A 20,452-nucleotide genomic window follows, 5' to 3' on the forward strand; every position below is an offset into this window, starting at 1 on the left:
TCTCCTCTCTCCCTTATCCTCTCGCGACAAAAACAAACCAACCAAGTTTTCAGATCTGCTCTGGCGTTGTCCGGCGCGTTCGCGCGCGTCCGGCCGCCGGAGGCTTCCCTCCTTCTTTCTCTGTTTTCCTCTTTGCTTCCCGGTCACTCCCCTCCGCTGTTGCTTTGTTTCGGGCTCTGGTCAAGCGTCTCTTGTTGATTCCGGTGACCGCTCGCGAGGTTCGTCGGAGTTTGCTATCGATTCAGCTTGTGTTGGAGTCAAGACGCGGTGGTGTGCAGTGGATTTGGCTGTGGAGTCGGATTTTTCGTGGCTGAGAGAGAGGATTGCGTTTCCCCTTTTAATCTCTCTCTGGCGACCTTCTTGCTCGGGATGATGGGGTTGGAGCGCTCCCCGGTTGGCTGTGGCGTGGCTACAGCGTTTCTCTGGTTGTGGCGTGCGGCTTCTTCGTTTGGAACCGGGAACCCTTACGGTGTCGTCGGGGTTCGTCTCCTCTTCGTTGGAGCCAAGGTCAGCTCCGGTGGTGGCTTCACTTCGGAGGTGAGGCGCGGTCTGGTATGCAGGCGGGATGATGGTACCTGACCGATTCCGACTCGTGTGGGAGTGCTGAGCAGAGTCCTACCCGGTCGTCTATGGCCGGTTCAAGCTCTTTTTTTGTATTTCACCTGACCTTTCAATTTCAACATCTCGTCATCGGCTTGATACCTTGGTTTGGTTGCGGCAGTTTCTAATTCTAAGGTTGTTCTCTTGAGCTCTATTCATATCACCGTAGACACCGGTGGTTATTTTGCGAGTCACGGTCACTGCTTCTTCGGTTTTCGAAGGCGGCAAGAGACGTCCCGACTTTCGTCATGGTCGCGGCGGTGTCCCTCTTGTGCTTAGCTCACATCCCAGTACCGGAGAAGATCACTTGATTCTTCATCGGTAGTGTTGCTTGGCTGACATTTGTGCTAGTCGTTAGAGTCTTCTCTGTCGGTGTGTGGCATGGAGGTCCGGCCCTTTTGGTAGTACAGGTTTGGTGGCGGCAGTAGCGAGCTCTTGCTCGGGTTGGGAGATGGTTTCAAGCGTTGTGTGACGTTGCGTACTAGCTCGGCTTTGGTGGCTTGCAAGGCTCGTGGTAAGTATCCGAAACACTCCCCTATTAGTCGTCTTGCGCTTCATTGTCAGTAACGGTTACAAACTCGGTGGAGTTCATCGGAAGCTAGCTACTCCGGAGACGACGCGGGAAGTCCCGGCATCCGAGGCAACAAGGAGAACCTCACCTTCTCTTGATTCTCGTCGATGGTAGAGAACGGCAACCGATTTCAAAGGAAACCGATAAACGGACTAGCGGAATGTGCCGGGTTTAGTGGGCGGGCGAAGCTAGTGTTGTAATAGGTTGATTTTGGAAATTTTGTTCGAAACGGGTTTGTAACTGGATCTGAAATTCCCGATTCTCGGGTAGATTAATAAATATTTATATTAAAAAAAAAAAAAAAAAAAAAATTTAGTTATTTTGATACGTACAATGAAAATCTGCTCGAGAAAAGCCTGGATAATTTAGTATTCAAGCTCTTGAGAGATCACGTGATAAAGTGATGGGCCATTAGATTTCGAAGGGCCCTTTCTGCCTATGTAAACTTGGCAGGTAGCGAAGAGCCATGGTACCTCTTCGTCTAAAATGTGACGACCTGATGCTCCGATGAACCCATATCTTCATCTCATGTGCATCTCACATGCCAAGACAGTTGGATTCTATTTCTAAACTTTTCATGCTTAAACATACTATATGCTTTCCCCTTTTTCTTAGTTATTATTATTAACACCCAATCGTGGCAATTAAATTGTACCACAACTTTACATATTCATTTTACCAAATTAGATGTATGCAATTTTGTGATACAAACCGAGTGGTGGTAGTCCAGCAGTAATTTTTTGGAGTTTGGTGTAATCAGTTTTGGATTTGATTTCTCTGATAACTAAATTATTATCATTTGACTAGTTTATATTTGAATTTCAGTCTAATTGGTTTACATGGTAGATCATAAGAGATGATCAGTTTACTTTCTAGCATTATTCCGAAGATATTCTAAATTTGAATCAGACAGTATGGTAACCGGTCCAGTCTATAGTAAACTAAGTATATTTATCCTGAAACTGACCGAATCAACAGATATAATTTATTTTAAAAAATGTGTCATAGTTTTCTTCAGCTACATATTTTATTAGATTAAGAATTTTCAGGTAAATGATCGACTCGTAAAGCCACTTCTACCGATGCTATTTGATATACATGTCACATGCTCTATACACGAACTTTATGCGAGAGAGTGGACACTGATGTTATGCATACGAAGAATATGGACTAAATAAAACATCAAATATGTGTGATATTTCTTGGGAAATTATTACAATTTACAAGAAATCATATGTTGCTAAACTGACCAGAAATTGAGTAGCGAGAGTTAACTTCTCGTTCTTTCACATATAAGATTGGTTTGGTTTTACGTTTATAAGAAGATGTTTTAGAAAAATTTAATGTGATTTTTGTAAAGCAGATGCTTTATTTTGGCATATACAATACGAGGAAAAAGGAAGAAAAATAAAATCTCAGAAATTGACTGAAGTTAGCTCTAAGCTTTAGTTCTTTAAGTCGATATAAGGTCACAAGAGGACTCACAACATACTAATGTTGTCCCTGCTGTCATAATCACCACTATAACATAATGGTGTGATCTATCATTGCGCGATTTGCTCATGTAATATAATTGTCTTTTACACCATACACCAGTATATCACAATACATAGACCACTTTTTATATTTTGTGAAATTTGATTTCGTTCACTTTTGCAAAAAGATAGTTATGAGGTTAAATGTTATGATTGATGGTAGAGACTATAACTCGCGCTTAGTAAGATTGTAGGGAAATATAAGAACAGTCTTTTCGTACATGTGTCACATGTGTCTTAAACATTATTCTCTAAAATTTTGACAAAAACTCCATATAAAATCAGCACTTTCTTTTCACCTCCGGTAATCATATGGTGTTGTTCTTTACATCGACAGCTTGTTGCTTAATTATCTTTTTGATTTGATATTTATTCCACGACCACCTCACTACTTTGTTTTAATACTGTATACAACAATTTTGAACATGTTAAACCAAGTGAGAGAAAGTCGAGCGACTCATATGATGTTTAACTTCAAATTATTTTTAACAATGCTTACAGTTTTCTAGTGTGTACGACATTGTATATGTTGTCTATTTCATCTGGTACAAGATACCTATTTTTTTGGGTCAAACATTCACATTAACCCATTTTGCAGGTTCTTTCGTACCGAGGAAAGTTTTCCGAGTCGCCGCTCTTTGTTTTTTATAAAGAAGCACCAAACGCGTGAGTAAACCTCTGGAAAATTACCTGGAACAAAAAAAAAGAGAGTAGCAAATCAGTTGTTTTTTTCAGTTCAGAATGGAGTTAGATAATATAAATATGTGATAAAAAGATAATATAAGTATAAATGGATTCTTATTTGAAATGTTTTAGGTGTTAAGCCAACACGGTATGCATCAAAAAACAATTTTTAGTAATGTTTAACACATTATATAAAAATATTAGGTTAGCTATATAAAATATTTAAACTTATATATAATCCAGAATATTAGTAATGTTTAAACCAAAATATCTTAATAATTATTTTTTGGATATTTAAATATTTAACTGTGAACTTAAACCAATTTTAGTTTATTTGAATAATTCAGTTTATGTTTTTTTATAATTCAAAATTGAATAATTTTAAATTTTTTAGCAACCAAATTAAACAAAACGAACTAGATCGATAAATCTTTAGTTATCACCAATATTTGACATAAATATTCGTATCAACAAAAACCAAAAACTAGTTAAACTAATATTGAAACAAGTTTTTATTATAATTTATTTTAAAGAGAATTTAAATCATCCAAAATCTATAGGAAAATAAATCAAATCCAAACTAAATAATATTTTTTTTTAACAAAACGACTAAGATCTAAAATTCGAACTAAATCAAACCAAAATCTAAAATCAAAATATTTTTTGTATTTTAATAAGTCAAAATTTTTTATAGTGAAAGTTGAATTTAGCAAGATTTTTAAAGATTTCATTCATATATTGTAGAGATTTCTTTACCAACTGGATGATTTGTACTGAAAGTTTAGATATCTATCCAAATAAAAACATTACTATAAATTAAAAAGATAGCAAATCATATAACTAAAATCGACTAAAAAGAAAAAAAAAGATTATAAAATGACTTGTTAACTTCTGTGTGGGGGAAGGGAGAGTGTGTAACACGCGCTGGGATTCTTGGCGGGCCATGATAGAAGCATGAGTAAGAGAGAGAGTCATGCGCCATTAATGTTAAAATTGTCCCTACTCCCACAGTGCCAGCTCATTTTATTATATGATGCAAGTTCACTTTTTAATTCTCAATGACGGTTAAAAAAAAAATTTATTACTCTAAAATAGTAATGTAACGCTAAATAAACAGTCAAATACAGTTATTTATTAGTAAGAAAACGGAAGATTCATTAAAATCTCTGAGTTGGTCAATAAATGTGAAGACTATAAAAGATTAATTACCAATTTAGTTACTTATTTATGGTTACAAATCTACTACAAAAGAAAACTGAATATTTATTGAATATTTACTTTCTTTTTGATAATTAATTTCCCATAAGTGTCGGTCTTTTCATTGAATGGTTCATTTTGACCGTCATTGAAAAAAGTGAAATCGCTATATAAAATGAGAATATAAAGAGCATGAAAGCTTCACCATAGTTAAAGAAAAAAAGACAGAGAGAGAGCAGAAGATAGAAGAGAGAGAATCTGAAGAAAAACACATTTCAACAAACAAAAAGGTAAATAAAATATTCTGCGTTTCTCCATGAATTTATTAAAATGAATCGTTCTTCTTCTTCGTCCTCGGATTTGTTTATTGTTTGTTTGATATTTATGTTTTCTCTTCTAGAGATTTGCGTAGTCTTTGTAAAAATCGAGTTATTTTTATTATTTTATATATATAGTCAAAAGAGATTCTGTTTCTCTCTGCTCAAGGGTTTAAGCTGTGTTCTTGGTTTCTCACTTTTAGTTCTTCTTCTCCTTCTTGTTGTGTCTTTTTGAAGAACAGGAACAGTTAGCGTTTCTGAACGCGGATTTATGTCGGCTGGATTTGAATCAAAAGCTGTGATTTTGTCTCTGATTAACAACATCTCTTGTCCGATCTCATCAACATCTTGTTCCAAACCTGGTCTTGTTCCTACTTCAAACGCTCTTCACTTCTGCTCTAAGCAGAGGCTTGTTCTCGAGACTCCGTCTCTTTCCATGCGCTTAAGACCCAAAAGGTATCGACTTTTATCTCAATTCTTCGACCCTTTTAAGAGATCTGTTACAGACAGCGACTAAACTCATCTCTCTATGTTTGGTTTTTATGTCTCCAGGACTTGTTCTGGCGTTGAAGTGTTTGGGGGTTTTCACATAAAACAGCAAAAGTTTTCTTTTTTCATAGTTCGCTGAGATTTTTAATTTATTATTACAAAAACAAAGTTTTGATCTTTAAGAGTTTTGAGTGTTTTTTTTTTAATTTTCTGGGTATTTTTGAGGATTTGGGTTTTATTTTTGTGACGTCAGCAACAATGGTAGAGATAAGTAAACAACAGTCTTTGGTTGACATGAAGAAACCAAAGAGAAGCAACTCTTTATTATCTTTATCATCCCATCCTCAGGATACCCACCAGCCTCTGAGAAAAGTTCGGATCATCGTCAACGATCCTTACGCAACTGATGATTCCTCTAGCGACGAGGAAGAAGTGGTTAAGCAGCCTCGCCAAGTGAAACGCATCGTCCGTGAAGTTAACTTCCCACCTCTCGAACCTCCTCGTGTCGAGCCTTCCGTGTCTTCCTCCCAAGACAGTACCAAAACCACCAGCAAGAAGGTAGTATCAGCATCAGCATCAGCATCACCTGCTCTAAGGCCTAAGAAGCGTGTTGGCGTTAGGCAGAGGAAGTGGGGGAAGTGGGCTGCTGAGATCAGACATCCAATCACTAAAATCAGGACTTGGTTGGGTACTTTTGATACCGAAGAAGCAGCTTATCAAGCTTACATAGAGAAGAGGAGAGAGTATGATGCACTTGTCGGCATCACTAATGATTCTGTTTCCGAGACTAGTCAATGCTCTCGCTCTTCTCCCCTTGAGCAAGACACTTCAGCTTCGGCTCTCACTTGTGTCAAGCCTAAGGAAGAAGTAGAGGTCAAGATTCCTACAACTGATGTTGATTCGGGCAAGGAAGTGTTGTTCGATTTCAACTTTGCTGATCTGCCGATCCCTGATTTTGGTTTCTTTGAGGAACCAATGGGACCTGCTGGTGTTAACGAGGAAGACCTAGACTTTGATTGTTTCTTTACTGATGATCAGCTTGATGACTTTGGTCTGCTCGATGACATTAACGGGTTTGGAGACTGTGGTCCGAGTGCTTTACCGGACTTTGACTTTGCAGATCTTGGGCTCGAGCTACCTGGTTCTGGTTTCCTTGGTGATCAGAACGTTCCTCAACACATCACTTGCACCAGGAAAAGTTTTGCAACTTGAGTTATATTTTTGTTTAATTTTTAATGTTTTTTTCTTTAAAGTATTTAAGACATACACAAAGTGTGTTCCGGAGAGATGTAAGAGCTTCAGACATAAGTAGCCGGGTTTTGTATTAAGAGTTTGTTTTATTTAATTTTTGTTTTTATAGTTAAAAGTTGAATCAAAAACAGTTTTGCATCTCTTGTGGTTCTCTTCATTAGTCTCTAAGTATGGGTTTAAGACTTTATAATTACCATTACTACTTCCAGTTAGTATTGTTGGAGGCTTCTTTAATTTGTTATTTCCCTTGTTCTTATCGCCTTACCAGTGGATGGAACGTTAGATTCTGACGTGTTGTGATACTACGAATCTAATAGAAAGGGACAATTCATTTGGCCTCTTTCTTCACTGTCTCTCTGCTGATTCGCCGGGCCATCACAAACACAAGACAGCATTCTACTAGTTAATTTAATTCATTATGGTTTTTGGTTATGAATTATAAGGTCATTTATATTTAGTTGTAATAGTGAAGAGGAGAGTGGGAATTAAAGAGGGAAATGCACGGAAGTGTCAACAAGTCGGGGGTTGGTTTTGTCAGGTTTTCCGATTAAACTATAAATATTTATAACAGCTGTATCGCATTTGGGAGTATAAATTATATTAAGAAAAGTTAAAGGTGATTGGGAATGGGGAAATGTCAAAGGATGATTTTTATACTCTATACTAAACTTGGTAGTATTTTAGTAGTTATCATCTCCCACTCTCTTCCACTACTTTGTGGTTGCACATGCGATTGTATGTATCTTTTATGTACGTGCGTGTGGCATGTCTCACTCACGTGATCTTATACTATAAGAAAGGAGAGCTTGAAGCGCACATGGATGGGCTGAGGTGAGGTGATGAAGTGCAAGGATCTTGTGATAAGCTTTCTTTTAACTCTGGATCATATATTATATAAACTATTCACATTCTCATAAGCATAAACATAATCAAAATGAATCCAAGTGTTTTGTTAGTTTGTGAGATAACATAGCTTCATGCTAAAAAATGTATTGGATTTTGGGCTGGAAGAGATGTATTTTTTCGGCCCAAACCTTCATTGTTTATCTCTTGGTTTTTATCTTTTCAAATATGAAGAAGTGGCTTGGTGTTATTAGACTATAAAATACGTTCATGCACAATTGAAAGCTACCACTTAGATCATTTGCTAATGCTTCACAACAGCAATACTTGAACAAGTCTTCAAGTAAATTAGAGATATAAATGTTTCTCATATTGAAGCGTTTGCAGTGGTCAAGGGCCGCTCCAATGCAACTAGTTGAGGGGAGAGGCTTTGATGGCACTGAAACGGCATTGGGTCAATGAGCAAGAAGATGTAAGACCAATCCTTTGAGAGTGATTTGAACATTTGCACCAGAGTTCATCACATTGGTGTGCCTTTTATGATAGGATCAAACAATGTCTCTTGAGTGTTGTGATCCTGTGGAAGAATAACAGGAGAAGCAGCGTGGATACTCCATGGACGCCGTTCACTGCTTCGTCAAAACTTCCTTCAACCGTCAGATCAGCTTGGAAAGTAGAAGAGTGGGTGGTTCATCATTATCAAGAAGTTGCTTCAACCGTGACGTATTCCAGTCCAATATTATATACTTTAGCCCAAATACTTGTAAGCGAAAGATAAAATTTCCAAAGGCTCATTGGGCTTGATTTCTTTCTTTTTGCACCGCTAGAGGCACATAATGATATAGAGACACACTCGTGTCCATGTGTTTGTGGTAATTACCTGTAGGGTAATCAATCAATTTAACTTGTATTTGTCTGTGCTAGTTCTTTGCTTCTTAATCGTGTATATATATATATATATATAAACTAGTAGCCTTGCCCGCATATACGGATATAATTTTTTGTATAATACTTATTATTTTATGTTTTATTAATTCAAAAATAACATAATACAATATTATTTATGTCTTGAAAATTTTGAATCAAACATCAAATTATTTATATATAGTAAGCAACTTCATCAATATATATATATATATATGTTTATTATTGTCTTAAAATTTTTAAAACACTCACACCTTAGAATATTTTAGAAAATATATCTATACAAGTGTTTTAGTTTGATTAATATTTAATTATAAATTATTTTATATCTTTATGTTGTAAATTTTAACACTCACACATTAAAAATAATTTTTTTATAGATAACAACACAACATGTATAAGATTTATCTTATTTAAAAAAATATTTTTATCAATTATCTAATATAACATATAAACCTTATATATTTATAACATATAAATCTAATATGTTTAACATAAACTTCAATTTTAATTATAAAATTAATTATATGTAAGAAATTATTAAGAGTGTCATTGACTTTAACCGATATAACTTTTAAGGGAGTTTCAAAGCGAAAAATCACTTCGCAAATAATAGTATAGATGCATAATAGTCGTTATCAAATCAAGTAATAGATCTCAAACTTTTTAGATATTTTGTAAGTACATATCATGTGAAGTACACTATTAAAACGAGATTTACTAATTGAAATTTAAGCGGGTAGTCCACGTGAAATGCAAGTAATTTTAAATAATCCATGAGTAACTAACAAGTAACAGGAAGTACAGGGAGACTTGTAACCAGTAAATATAATTTATATGAAATTAAAACAAAAGTATATGAAATTAAGAATATTTATTCTTTACAAGCCAAATATCAATTTTTATAACTCACAGAAAACGGATTAAGCCGCAAGTACTACATGAAATCTCGGTTATTTATTTATCTCCACTCTTAACTTATCAATCGGCATTAATGTAACATAACTCACAACAAAACTTGTTCAAAAAAAAAAATCTCACAACAAATTGAACTTGAGAAAAATTATATCCTAATTATTAAAAAAGTATAAATCAGTCAACCTAATAATATGAAAAGAATTCTGAACAAATTAATCACAAATAAATTTATTTCTTAATCATTCTAATTAAAGCTAGGGGACAAAAACCAAACGTTTAGGTCAAATCTTTCACCAGATTTGTATAATTGATAGAATGATAGGGAAAAGACATGGTCCAATAGTTACAAATAAATTATTATCAAAATCAAAAGAGATAGTTGGGAAGATGGTCTCCTAATCAGTAATCATTGCTACTTTCTATTTAATTTTCTTCAAAATGAAACCAAAGAAAATCACAGCCATTTTCAGTTTAATATTGGCTGAGTGAACCAAGTAGAAAGCAATGAAACCTCTGGATATAGTGCAGTTGAACGCTGATAAAGGATATCAAGCTTGGTCTAAGCTGGAGGGAAATGTCTGCAACGAGAGCAGAGACCGGACGAGTAGTTTAATATTCTCAAATTACTAAATATTCCGAAATATTTTTTGTTTTTGCTAATTTCTATCAGTATGCAGATTGAAGGAATAACATGTAATTATATTTCTCTATTATGACACCTAAGGAAATTCTACCAGAGGACGGATAACATAATTGCGAAACTATGTAAAAATATCTTTCTTGTTCATGTCCGTATTTTGTTTAATATTTTGTATTTTATTGGGAAAAATTGTGAAATTACCAACTGGTGAATTGGTTACGTCTCGTCTTGATCCTGAACGCATTCAAAGGCGATCCTGTTATCAACGACTTGTACCTTTTAATATTAGTCACATAGAGCAAGTGGTCAAACAAAAAACATGTTTACCTATGGGATCAAAACTAATTGTCGCTCCTTTTCAACAAAATTGATGCTTGATTCGCAAGAAATCAATGATTAATCTGAGTGTGAATCGTCAAGCATATAAATACTTCTAATAGCTCAAATTGTCACATCTGAAGATTGGTGATAATTTCATGTCATAATTTCATGCGTTTACCGCTGTGTGGTCGAAACAACTTGTGGCCTCTGTATGACGGACATGTCGTATCTTATTTTCAAACATATTATTGTAATCTCGCGTGATATTCATCTAATAATAAATATAATAAAGTTGCTACAAGTAATCAGTTTTATTTAAAAGTAATAAAAATTATTTACACTATCACATATAATTTTCGTTGATGTTAACATTCACATGCATGTTCTATATGATAAATTTAGGGTCAACGCATGTGTCATTTTTGGGTTACTTGCGACAAAATAGGTCTCATTCCCAAATTAATTTAGTTCATTAGTTGCCAAAGATATGTACATCTATGGCTTGTTTTTTTTTTCTTTCAACGTATATAATAGGTTTAATATGATCATTATTCCACATCAATTATAATTTCTTCCAAAGACAATTCATACGTATTACTATATTTTTGGATATGCCTTACACGTATTCAAAGTAGGGTAACTGACTCTAGCTAATGGAAGTGTTTCATTAAGTAACCTTGTGTAAAAATAAGGTGTATGTAGGTTACTGGTTAAACGCATGAGTTGGGTCTATTGTCTTTTTATTTCGAATTCTGGTGGAGAGAATTCTGTACACCATGTTTTTTGGTATTAACAAAAGCTGATTCTAAACCTAGAGGAATATTAACGACCAATGCCTAACTCCTTCTAATTGATAAAAATTTAAAAGGTATGAAAGAATAACTTGTCAAGTTTTTAGGAGATCACTTTTTCAAAAAAAAAAAAAGAAGTTTTTAGGAGATTTCGAAGTTTACCCAGAGTTTTGAGGAATAAATTAAGTGCAACTAAGTCTCACAAAACAAAAACAAAAAACTAAGTGCAAGGAACAACGTTTCCCACATGTAGACTGACAGTATCATTATCATATGCTTTCCAAGCTACTGTACATACTTTATGGAGAGAGAGGAACAACAGGAACATTGGGGAGCCACCGCGTGATAAAGTTCTCCTTACTAGCTTCATTGACAAGTTGATTCGGAATCGTATGGCTTCGCTTCGCGGCAGCAGGAATGAGAAATTTGATAATTATTTGCAGAAGTGGTTTGCAACCTATCATACAAAAATTGGAATAAATTTAACATTCATACAAAAAAAAGTACTAACACTATCATAATGTAATAAATACGAGTTTTTGTCAAAAGTTGAGAGTTACAACTAATTCATACAATCCGAAAATTCAGAAACACAGAGAGATATACACGTATATTTACAAATTGAAGAATAAGTGTTCGGTACATTTATTTATTTTTGCTAAACGTCTTATAAGGTAGTTGGCAGGCTGGCAGCTAGTTGGTCTTCTCCGTGTATTGATTTTATCACATCACATTATATTTGTGCGGGACCGTTGTATAAATTATAGTTTATGGTTCTTACGAATTAGAAATAAATTAGCAACTGAATTAAGTGAAAATGCCCTTAGTTATCCATGTATCAGAGCATGGTTTCTTACTCTGTCATTGTTTGTATAGACTACGAGAAAAAGGAGAAAAGAGAAGAGAATACACGCAATCATGGGAAGAGCAAGAGATTCAACTTGAACCCTATGATATAAGTGACCAATTACTTAACAAGATTCCCAAACTCAGATTGATTCGTAATATCATCTTGTTTTATTTTCTTGCTACTAATGTTTGGTCACTATAGAGAGGCTCTCTGATATCTAGATTGTGTTTTCTGTAGTGCCTAACGAATCAAATATTTTCACCCAGACAACTTTGTAGTCGTAGTTAAATAGATTATAAATTCAATGGATGGGCATTTGCAAGTTTTATTTTTGCTAAAACTTAAATTCGACATTTGGAAGTTATAACAAGGACTATATATATTGTTTAGATAGTAGGATTTTATGTTTGAGTTTTAGGAGATAGAGTTTAGGGAGCCCTTTTTGTGGAAGACCGCCCAGGAAGCTCTCCCGCTTGGTGAAAACCTGGAGAAAAGGAGAATGTTTGATCACACAGCATCCACCTTCTGTGGCGACAGGGAAACAGCAATTCACCTCTTTGCGCTGTGTCCGTTGATAGCTAAAATATGGGACCTAGTCCCCTTGCAACACAGACCAACCTTCGCCGCAAACAGGTCGTTTGCTAGCTACCTCCAAGCGTCAAAGAAATTCATCTGCCTTCCCCCTACTGGAGCATCATCGGCCAACATCTTTCCATGGCTATGCTGGGCTATATGGATAGCAAGAACAAAAGAATCTTCGACAGTAAGATTCTCTCACCAGAAGATATCATTTCAAAGGCAATCTCAGAAGCGGTAGAATGGCAAAGTGCTCAACAACAAGAAAAAGAACAGGCTGCAGCACCACCAGAAAACATGGTACGCATCGCCCACCACCAACTCCCTAATCATTTAAAGGTCTGTACTGATGCGGCGTGGAGCGAAACACAAAAACAACGGTAGGGGTGGGTCTTCTCAGATCATCAGAGGCCATCTTTCTACCAAGGAAGCAACACAGAGGAATTTGTCATGTCGCCGTTAATAGCCGAAGCTCTAGCAATCCGACAAGCTCTCGAGGAAGCCAGGAACATGGGCGTCACCAACTTTCTCGTCAACTCCGACTCTCAAATCTTAATGGAATTATCCAAAAGAAAGACTTTATCAAGGAACTTATAGGCATCCTGCAGGACTTATATGAGCTCTCTTGTTGTTTTTCATCTATCTTTTTTAGCTTTATCCCTTGAGGGAAAAACAGTCTAACTGATTCTGTCGCGAAACATGCTTTGTACGCCTTTTCTTCAAACTAGTCTTTATCCTTTTAATGAAATTGCAGTTCAAAAAAAAGAGTTTAGGGTTTAGGATTTTGTGCTTAAGTTTTATTTCTAGACTTTGGGATTTACTGATTTTGCATCTAGAATCTAAGGTTTATTATTTCTTTAAAAGAATAAAATATATTATTTTATTATGAAAGGTGATGGAAGAACTGTATTGTGGACTAGAAATCGGTGTACTAATGAAACACATCCACATTATATTCATATTAAATGAGATGCTCAAGTACATATCAAGCAGCTGGTGAACAGTTCCAAACTAAACTGCTTCATCAAAATTTGTGGGCATTAATGATCTCACAATGGGGCTACGAAAGTCCTCGTAACTATTGTGAAGATTCATTAACTATAATTAAAGGTTTGTGATCTCAATTTCTCTTGAGTTTTCTCTAATTTGTTCTGATACACGAATGATAAAAATGTAAAGACTCGTGCATTGTTATCCAAGTATGGGATAAAGTTTATATATGTTTGGTAAAAAGATTTGGGTTTGATCTGAGGTTTTGGTGGAATCGTCGGATCTTGAGATTTGTCTGCTTTCAGATTCCCAGTCAAACATCGCAACTACTATTTGATTTGCCTCATGTTTTCCGAAACATGGGTCTCAAGATTTGTCTAGTTGCACTTTCCAAGTCAAACATTGTAACTACTGTTTGATTTTCCCTCGTGTGTGTTTCCACTTTCAAATGACTATCGGGCCCAAACTCGATGAATTTCTTAGTAAATAACTAAATATTAACATATTAACTGGTATGTCAGCGTCCTTTTTGTCCATTTGGTTCAGTTAAATAGTCTTCCATTTGGTTCAGTTAAATAGTCTCATCATGTTACTTAATCTCAGTTTTTGAGTTACTTTTGAAACATAACATTAGGGAGACCGTATGTATTACGTTATATGACTTATATCGAAACATAAAGGGAGTACAACTGGAAACGAAATGTCTGAAAGCGTAGAGGCAATCTTTTAAAGTTTCAAGAACAAAAACGTATCAAATGATATTAAAATAAAAGATTGTTAATATTCCCATAAATAACTTAATTGAAAAATTATAGAACAACTGATGATATTTTAACCAAAGTAAATAAATAAGATCATAATGTTGGAGGTCAAAATATTTAGACCAATATCGCCATTCTCGTTTTTACCAACTCTATCAAGTTCGATTAATAATTTAATATCATGCTAAAAGGCTCTGGTTTTCTTCTCGAGCTTTAGACCATCAGGTAATTTTCAGTGATTTGTTCTTAACAAAATCATTTTCCAGTGCTATATATCAAGCTAGTTAATTAATTTTTATTTAGTTATAAAATATCAAATACTCCCCTTCTAAATTATTTATTTACTATGTACTCCCTCCGTTTCAAAATAGATGATGTTTTGATATTTATATTAGCTTTAGCTTTATTGAAAACTGTATGAAGAATGATGTTTTATAGTTTTTTTCATGATTGGTTGAATTTGTTTTAGTTTATATTTTAAATGTTATTTTTTAGATAAAAATATATTTCTTAATTTTTGTGCATTGAACCAAAACATCAACTATTTTAAAACAGAGAGTATTCAAATAAAAAGATAAGATTCAACCGCGTTCTCAAAATAAAAACAAGCGTTTCCATCACGTTTTAGAATTGAGTTTCTTTAGAAATGCGTTTCCGCAATGATTCTCCACATTTCCAAGAAATTCATTTCAAAACATTTGCGTAAAAAATCTCGGACAGAGTTTTCATACAATGGCTTAAATGACACACTCAATCAAACAAATCATATGCACCAAGGTTTCACCACTACTTGGTTCGTTCATCATTACTAAGTTAGTATATTAAGCAATAAGTATATAAACAAAACGTCAAAATGCGAATTATATTAATCTTCAATTTCGGGAGTTGACCACAAAGCTGTAACTCTGTGACTATAATTATGTAACTATAATTTCTCTAACTTTCACGTGATCTGTCACGTTGATGGGTGATAGGTCCAAACTCGCAAGTAACTTTACGTATAATTTTTTGTCGGCATTTTACGTACATTTTTCAGGGTATGATTATAAACTTCATTTAATTCATGCGTAAAAAAAGATTAGTACTACTAATCCTTTCATTTGTGAAACTTTGTACATAGTATATAGTTCTGAAAACAATGTTCTCTTGGATTCATATTAATGCAACAGTACTATTTGGCGCCTACTTCGCTACATGATCATCAAATCAAAGTAGTTGCCAAACAATTGATCTCGATTAAACCAAACGTTGACACGTCTCCGCCGGTTTTATTTATTTCTATCTCAACAACAATTTTGAAAGATATGAAAATTTTATATCAAAGGGGGAAACAGTCCTTATCATTTGATCTCATCACACTTCACACCCAAGAGAAGTAAAACAAAACATTTTTTCTCTCATGATAATTGAATATTATAGTCAAATAAAGCAAAAATTAAATAGAGAGCAAAACGAGAGCGTTGGGTGACGTTACTCTTCATTAACTCTTCTCATCTACCCCTTCTCCTCTTTGCCTTTATATCCTTCACCTCCCCTCGCTCGTCTTCATTAACTCATCTTCAGAAACCTAATAACAAAAGTTAATAAAACAAAAGTACTTATATATTTTTACATTAAGAAATCTCCCTTCCGAAGATGTCTCAAGCAACGATGCCAGATTTTTCTAGCTCGGTGAAGCTCAAGTATGTGAAACTTGGCTATCAATACTTAGTCAATCACTTCTTGAGTCTTCTTTTGATCCCCATCATGGCAATCATCGCCGTTGAGCTTCTTCGGATGGGTCCAGAAGATATTCTTAATGTTTGGAACTCACTTCACTTTGACATAGTTCAGGTCCTATGTTCTTCTTTCCTTGTTATCTTCATCTCCACCGTGTACTTCATGTCCAAGCCACGCACCGTCTACCTTGTTGACTACTCTTGTTACAAACCGCCTGTCACGTGCCGTGTCCCCTTCGCAACTTTCATGGAACATTCACGTTTGATCCTTAAGGACTCGCCTAAGAGCGTTGAGTTTCAAATGCGAATCCTTGAACGTTCTGGTCTAGGTGAAGAGACTTGTCTCCCACCAGCTATTCATTACATTCCTCCGACACCAACCATGGACGAGGCAAGAAGCGAGGCTCAGATGGTTATCTTCACGGCTATGGATGATCTCTTCAAGAAAACTGGTCTTCTGCCTAAAGACATCGACATACTCATTGTCAACTGCTCTCTCTTCTCGCCCACCCCATCGCTCTCAGCAATGGTCATCAACAAATATAAGCTTAGGAGCAACATTAAAAGCTTTAATCTCTCTGGGATGGGCTGCAGCGCGGGCCTGATCTCAGTCGATCTGGCCCGTGATCTCCTTCAGGTTCATCCCAATTCTAATGCGGTCATTGTCAGCACCGAGATCATAACTCCTAACTACTACAAAGGGAACGAGAGAGCCATGTTGCTTCCCAACTGTCTCTTCCGCATGGGATCCGCGGCAATTCTTATGTCAAACCGTCGGTCTGACCGGTGGAGAGCCAAGTACAAGCTTTGCCACCTTGTCCGGACTCACCGTGGCGCTGACGACAAGTCTTTCTACTGCGTCTATGAACAGGAAGATAGAGAAGGAAAAATTGGCATCAACTTGTCCAAAGATCTTATGGCCATCGCCGGTGAAGCCCTCAAGGCTAACATCACCACAATAGGTAATAATAATTAATACATATCATTTAATTCACTTTAATACCCTAACAATAATATAAACGGAGGAAAAGTATACTAACGGGTGGGTGGGCATTCAACTATTTTGGTTCTTGTTCAGTGTGAATCTTTTGAATCTGCTTAGTTTGGATTTGGTTCGGTTTTAAATAAACAAATTACATACCGCTATAGTTTTTAATATAATTAAATCATAATTTGGTATGTCTCGTTTTTGGGAGAATTTGGCTTATCGATTCGATTTCATGAAACTTAATCGGTTTGTTAAAGCATCATCAATGTCAAGAGTATCTCACCATATATAAAACTAATATTTTTATTAAATTTATTTGCCTAATTAAATTTAAAATAAATAAATTAAATCAATTAACACTTGACATGTTTAGACGGGTATCTCACAATTTATATTTGGATATCTATATAAGATACTCTCCTTTTCAATTTTCATTTTCTTTCATACTTTTTCAATTTATTGCATATTTTTAATTGATAGAGACTCTTGGAGATACTAATGATATAATTTATTTGTTTTGATTTGGTTTGAGAAATTAGTGTTCGGTTGGGGTTATAGTTCAAGAAGTCGATTGAGCGGTTCAGTTTTCGGTTTGGATTGGTTTAGGTTCTAAGAAAACTATGTACTATTGCACATACGTCTTGTTTGTTTGGAAAATTCAGCTTATTCAGTTCGGTTGCCTTAAATTATGTTTGTTCGATAAAAATAAAATAAAAAACTTGTGGTTAATTTTTTTTTCTTGGTTTGGTTTTGATTGAACAGGTCCTCTGGTCCTACCAGCATCAGAGCAACTCCTCTTCCTCTTGTCTTTAATCGGACGTAAAATCTTTAACCTGAAATGGAAACCATACATACCTGATTTCAAGCTAGCCTTCGAACACTTCTGCATCCATGCAGGAGGTAGAGCCGTAATCGATGAACTCCAAAAGAATCTACAGCTATCTGGAGAACACGTGGAAGCCTCGAGAATGACATTACATCGTTTTGGTAACACATCATCGTCATCGCTGTGGTACGAGCTTTGCTACATCGAGTCTAAAGGGAGAATGAGGAGAGGAGATCGAGTTTGGCAGATTGCGTTTGGAAGTGGTTTCAAGTGTAACTCTGCTGTCTGGAAATGTAACCGTACGATTAAGACACCTAAGGATGGACCATGGTCCGATTGTATCGACCGTTACCCTGTCTTTATCCCTGAAGTTGTTAAACTTTGAACCAAAACGTCTTCAAGTACGGTTTGTTTACGGTTTGGATTTTGTGATTCGGTTTTTAAGGGGATTGGGAAATGGAGGTTTGAAATAAGAAAAAGCAAAGCATAAATGTTTGTATTTATTTGCTCCTGCATATACTTAAATCTCTATTTTTATTTGGGTATTTTTTTTAGATTCTCGTGCTGTAATTATAAGAGTTTCATATGAAATAAGAATATTTCCTTCTTTATTTATAATTCGAAAATAAGTTTTCTTGTTTTCATCGCTGCCGCCCATATTGCTTACAGGATTTGATTTGTAATTACAGTGGTTACCGCCCTTTAGAACCAACATTTTCATTTGATTCTTTTATCGATTGATGAATGATATAGTAGAACTATTATTGCTTATCTATCTTATTCTGAAATTAAAAATGCAAATGATTGATTTTGAAGGAATACCATTTAACATAAGTCATTGGAACTGTAAGTGTATTGTATAACTACGGTTAAAAAATTTAAGGACTGAGTAAGACTTTAATATTGTAATTTCTTTTAATTACTGTTTTCAGACAATTTTATCGTACAATTTTATTATAATCAAAACCAAAATAATTATATTAATAGAGTATATTAGCTCTAGTCTCGTATTAATATAATGTTCCAATTTTTCTACTTTATATTATAATAAATATTTTCATTTATAAATATAATTTTTAAAAATTACCATATATTTTCTGTTTTTAAATATACAAAACTTTAATCATTTATACTTTATATATATAATTATTATAGTTTTGATTATAATAAAATTGTAGGGTAAATAGTTTTAAATAATATTAATAAAAGATTTTTTATTATAGTATATTTTCTGGAAAATGATGGAAAATTAAAATTTTAATATATTTTTAATATATTTTTCTGAAAAATAATGTAATTTTTTTAAAATTGTATATTTAACTGTTTTGCATTCATTGGACACATTTTTAGGAACACATAACATATATATATATATATATACATATTTATATAGTGAGTATAAATATATTATTAGGTTCAGGTTCATTATTTTTTGTAATCTATAATTTATTGTATCCACTCTTAATAGAAATATGTTTAAAATTGTTTATAAAATTATTTCTATCATTTCGTATGTATTTATATGTATATTCTAAAATTTATAATGTAATATATGATATTTAATTATTTCTATAAATAAATTATATTAATTCTTATATCTTTAAAATATTTAATTGTTTGTATGGTAATATAGACTAGATTAGGTAATTCTAGAATTAGTTTCCTTTTTTAAAAAATATTAAATAAATGAAAATTTAAATACCAACAACCAATCAAATTAAGAAAATTAATTCTAAACTTCACTTATGAATAACACCTAAGCAAAATTCATTTAAGTGACTTCTCAATTAATACATAGTAGAATTCTTATATCTTTAAAATGTTTAACTAGATTTTAACCCGCGTTTTCAAAGCGCAGAATTATTTTTGTTAACAAAATTATTAACATGTTTGTTAGTTCTTAATAGAAATAAAAAATCTATTTGTTCAACCTGTTTTTACTTGATAAATATTTTGTATATTCGATAAAATAAACAAAAAACATAAATTGTAAAAATGTCTACTTATTAATCATATGTTTATTTAGAAAAATCAACTTTATTTTAAGTTTTTAAATCTTAATTGAAAAATAATTAGAAATTTTTAATTAGGATTTATGTGTAATGTTAGTTTTGTAAGAGCATATATCTAGGAAATTTATGTAACATCAATTTAGAAAAGAATAACATTTAATTTAAAAATATATCAGATAAAAATTATTCTAATATAACCACCAACAGTTAGAGTATTAAATGTTTAAATTAAATAAAAAGTATAGATTGCATAGAAAATAGAATTATTATCATTTACAAAAATCTGGAAAGATTAGTTACCATAAATATAGAAAATATTCAGTTATTTATTTTAGATAAATAATAATTATATTAGAATTAAAAGCAATGGCATATCATTGTAAATAAGTTGAAAATAAATAGCAGAATCCTATTAGGGATTCTACTTTAATTGTATAGATTGTTTGTATGCTAATATATGTTTGATTAGATAGTTCTAGAATTAGTTTTCATTTTTAAAATTTTATTAAATAAATGAAAATTCAAATACCAACAATCAATCAAATTAAGAAAAATAATTCTAAACTTCACCTATGAATGATACCTAAGCAAAAGTCACCTAAGTGACTTCTCAATTAATATATAGTAGGATTTAGTTTTTTTTCTCGTAT

The 20,452-nt window shown here is 33.7% G+C and overlaps 2 protein-coding genes across 3 annotated transcripts; both read left to right on the forward strand.

Moving 5' to 3' along the window:
* Positions 1-4,795: 4,795 nt before the first annotated feature.
* Positions 4,796-6,785, forward strand: LOC103830965 (ethylene-responsive transcription factor ERF118). Of its 2 annotated transcripts, none has more exons than XM_009106791.1 (3): positions 4,796-4,877; positions 5,142-5,360; positions 5,457-6,785. In XM_009106791.1, the coding sequence occupies exon 3, from the start codon at positions 5,652-5,654 to the stop codon at positions 6,603-6,605; it is 954 nt and encodes a 317-aa protein (XP_009105039.1). In that variant the 5' UTR covers positions 4,796-4,877; positions 5,142-5,360; positions 5,457-5,651; the 3' UTR covers positions 6,606-6,785. The 2 variants fall into 2 exon arrangements, with proteins under 2 accessions (XP_009105039.1, XP_009105038.1); XM_009106790.3 differs by having other exon boundaries at positions 4,805-4,877; positions 5,147-5,360.
* A 9,007-nt stretch (positions 6,786-15,792) lies between these two features.
* Positions 15,793-18,430, forward strand: LOC103830968 (3-ketoacyl-CoA synthase 6). The gene is made up of 2 exons (XM_009106792.3): positions 15,793-16,938; positions 17,727-18,430. The coding sequence occupies exons 1-2, from the start codon at positions 15,894-15,896 to the stop codon at positions 18,173-18,175; spliced, it is 1,494 nt and encodes a 497-aa protein (XP_009105040.1). The 5' UTR covers positions 15,793-15,893; the 3' UTR covers positions 18,176-18,430.
* The last annotated feature ends 2,022 nt before the right edge of the window (positions 18,431-20,452 follow it).

The sequence above is a fragment of the Brassica rapa genome, chromosome A07 (genome assembly GCF_000309985.2).
Source record: "Brassica rapa cultivar Chiifu-401-42 chromosome A07, CAAS_Brap_v3.01, whole genome shotgun sequence".
NCBI lineage: Eukaryota > Viridiplantae > Streptophyta > Magnoliopsida > Brassicales > Brassicaceae > Brassica > Brassica rapa.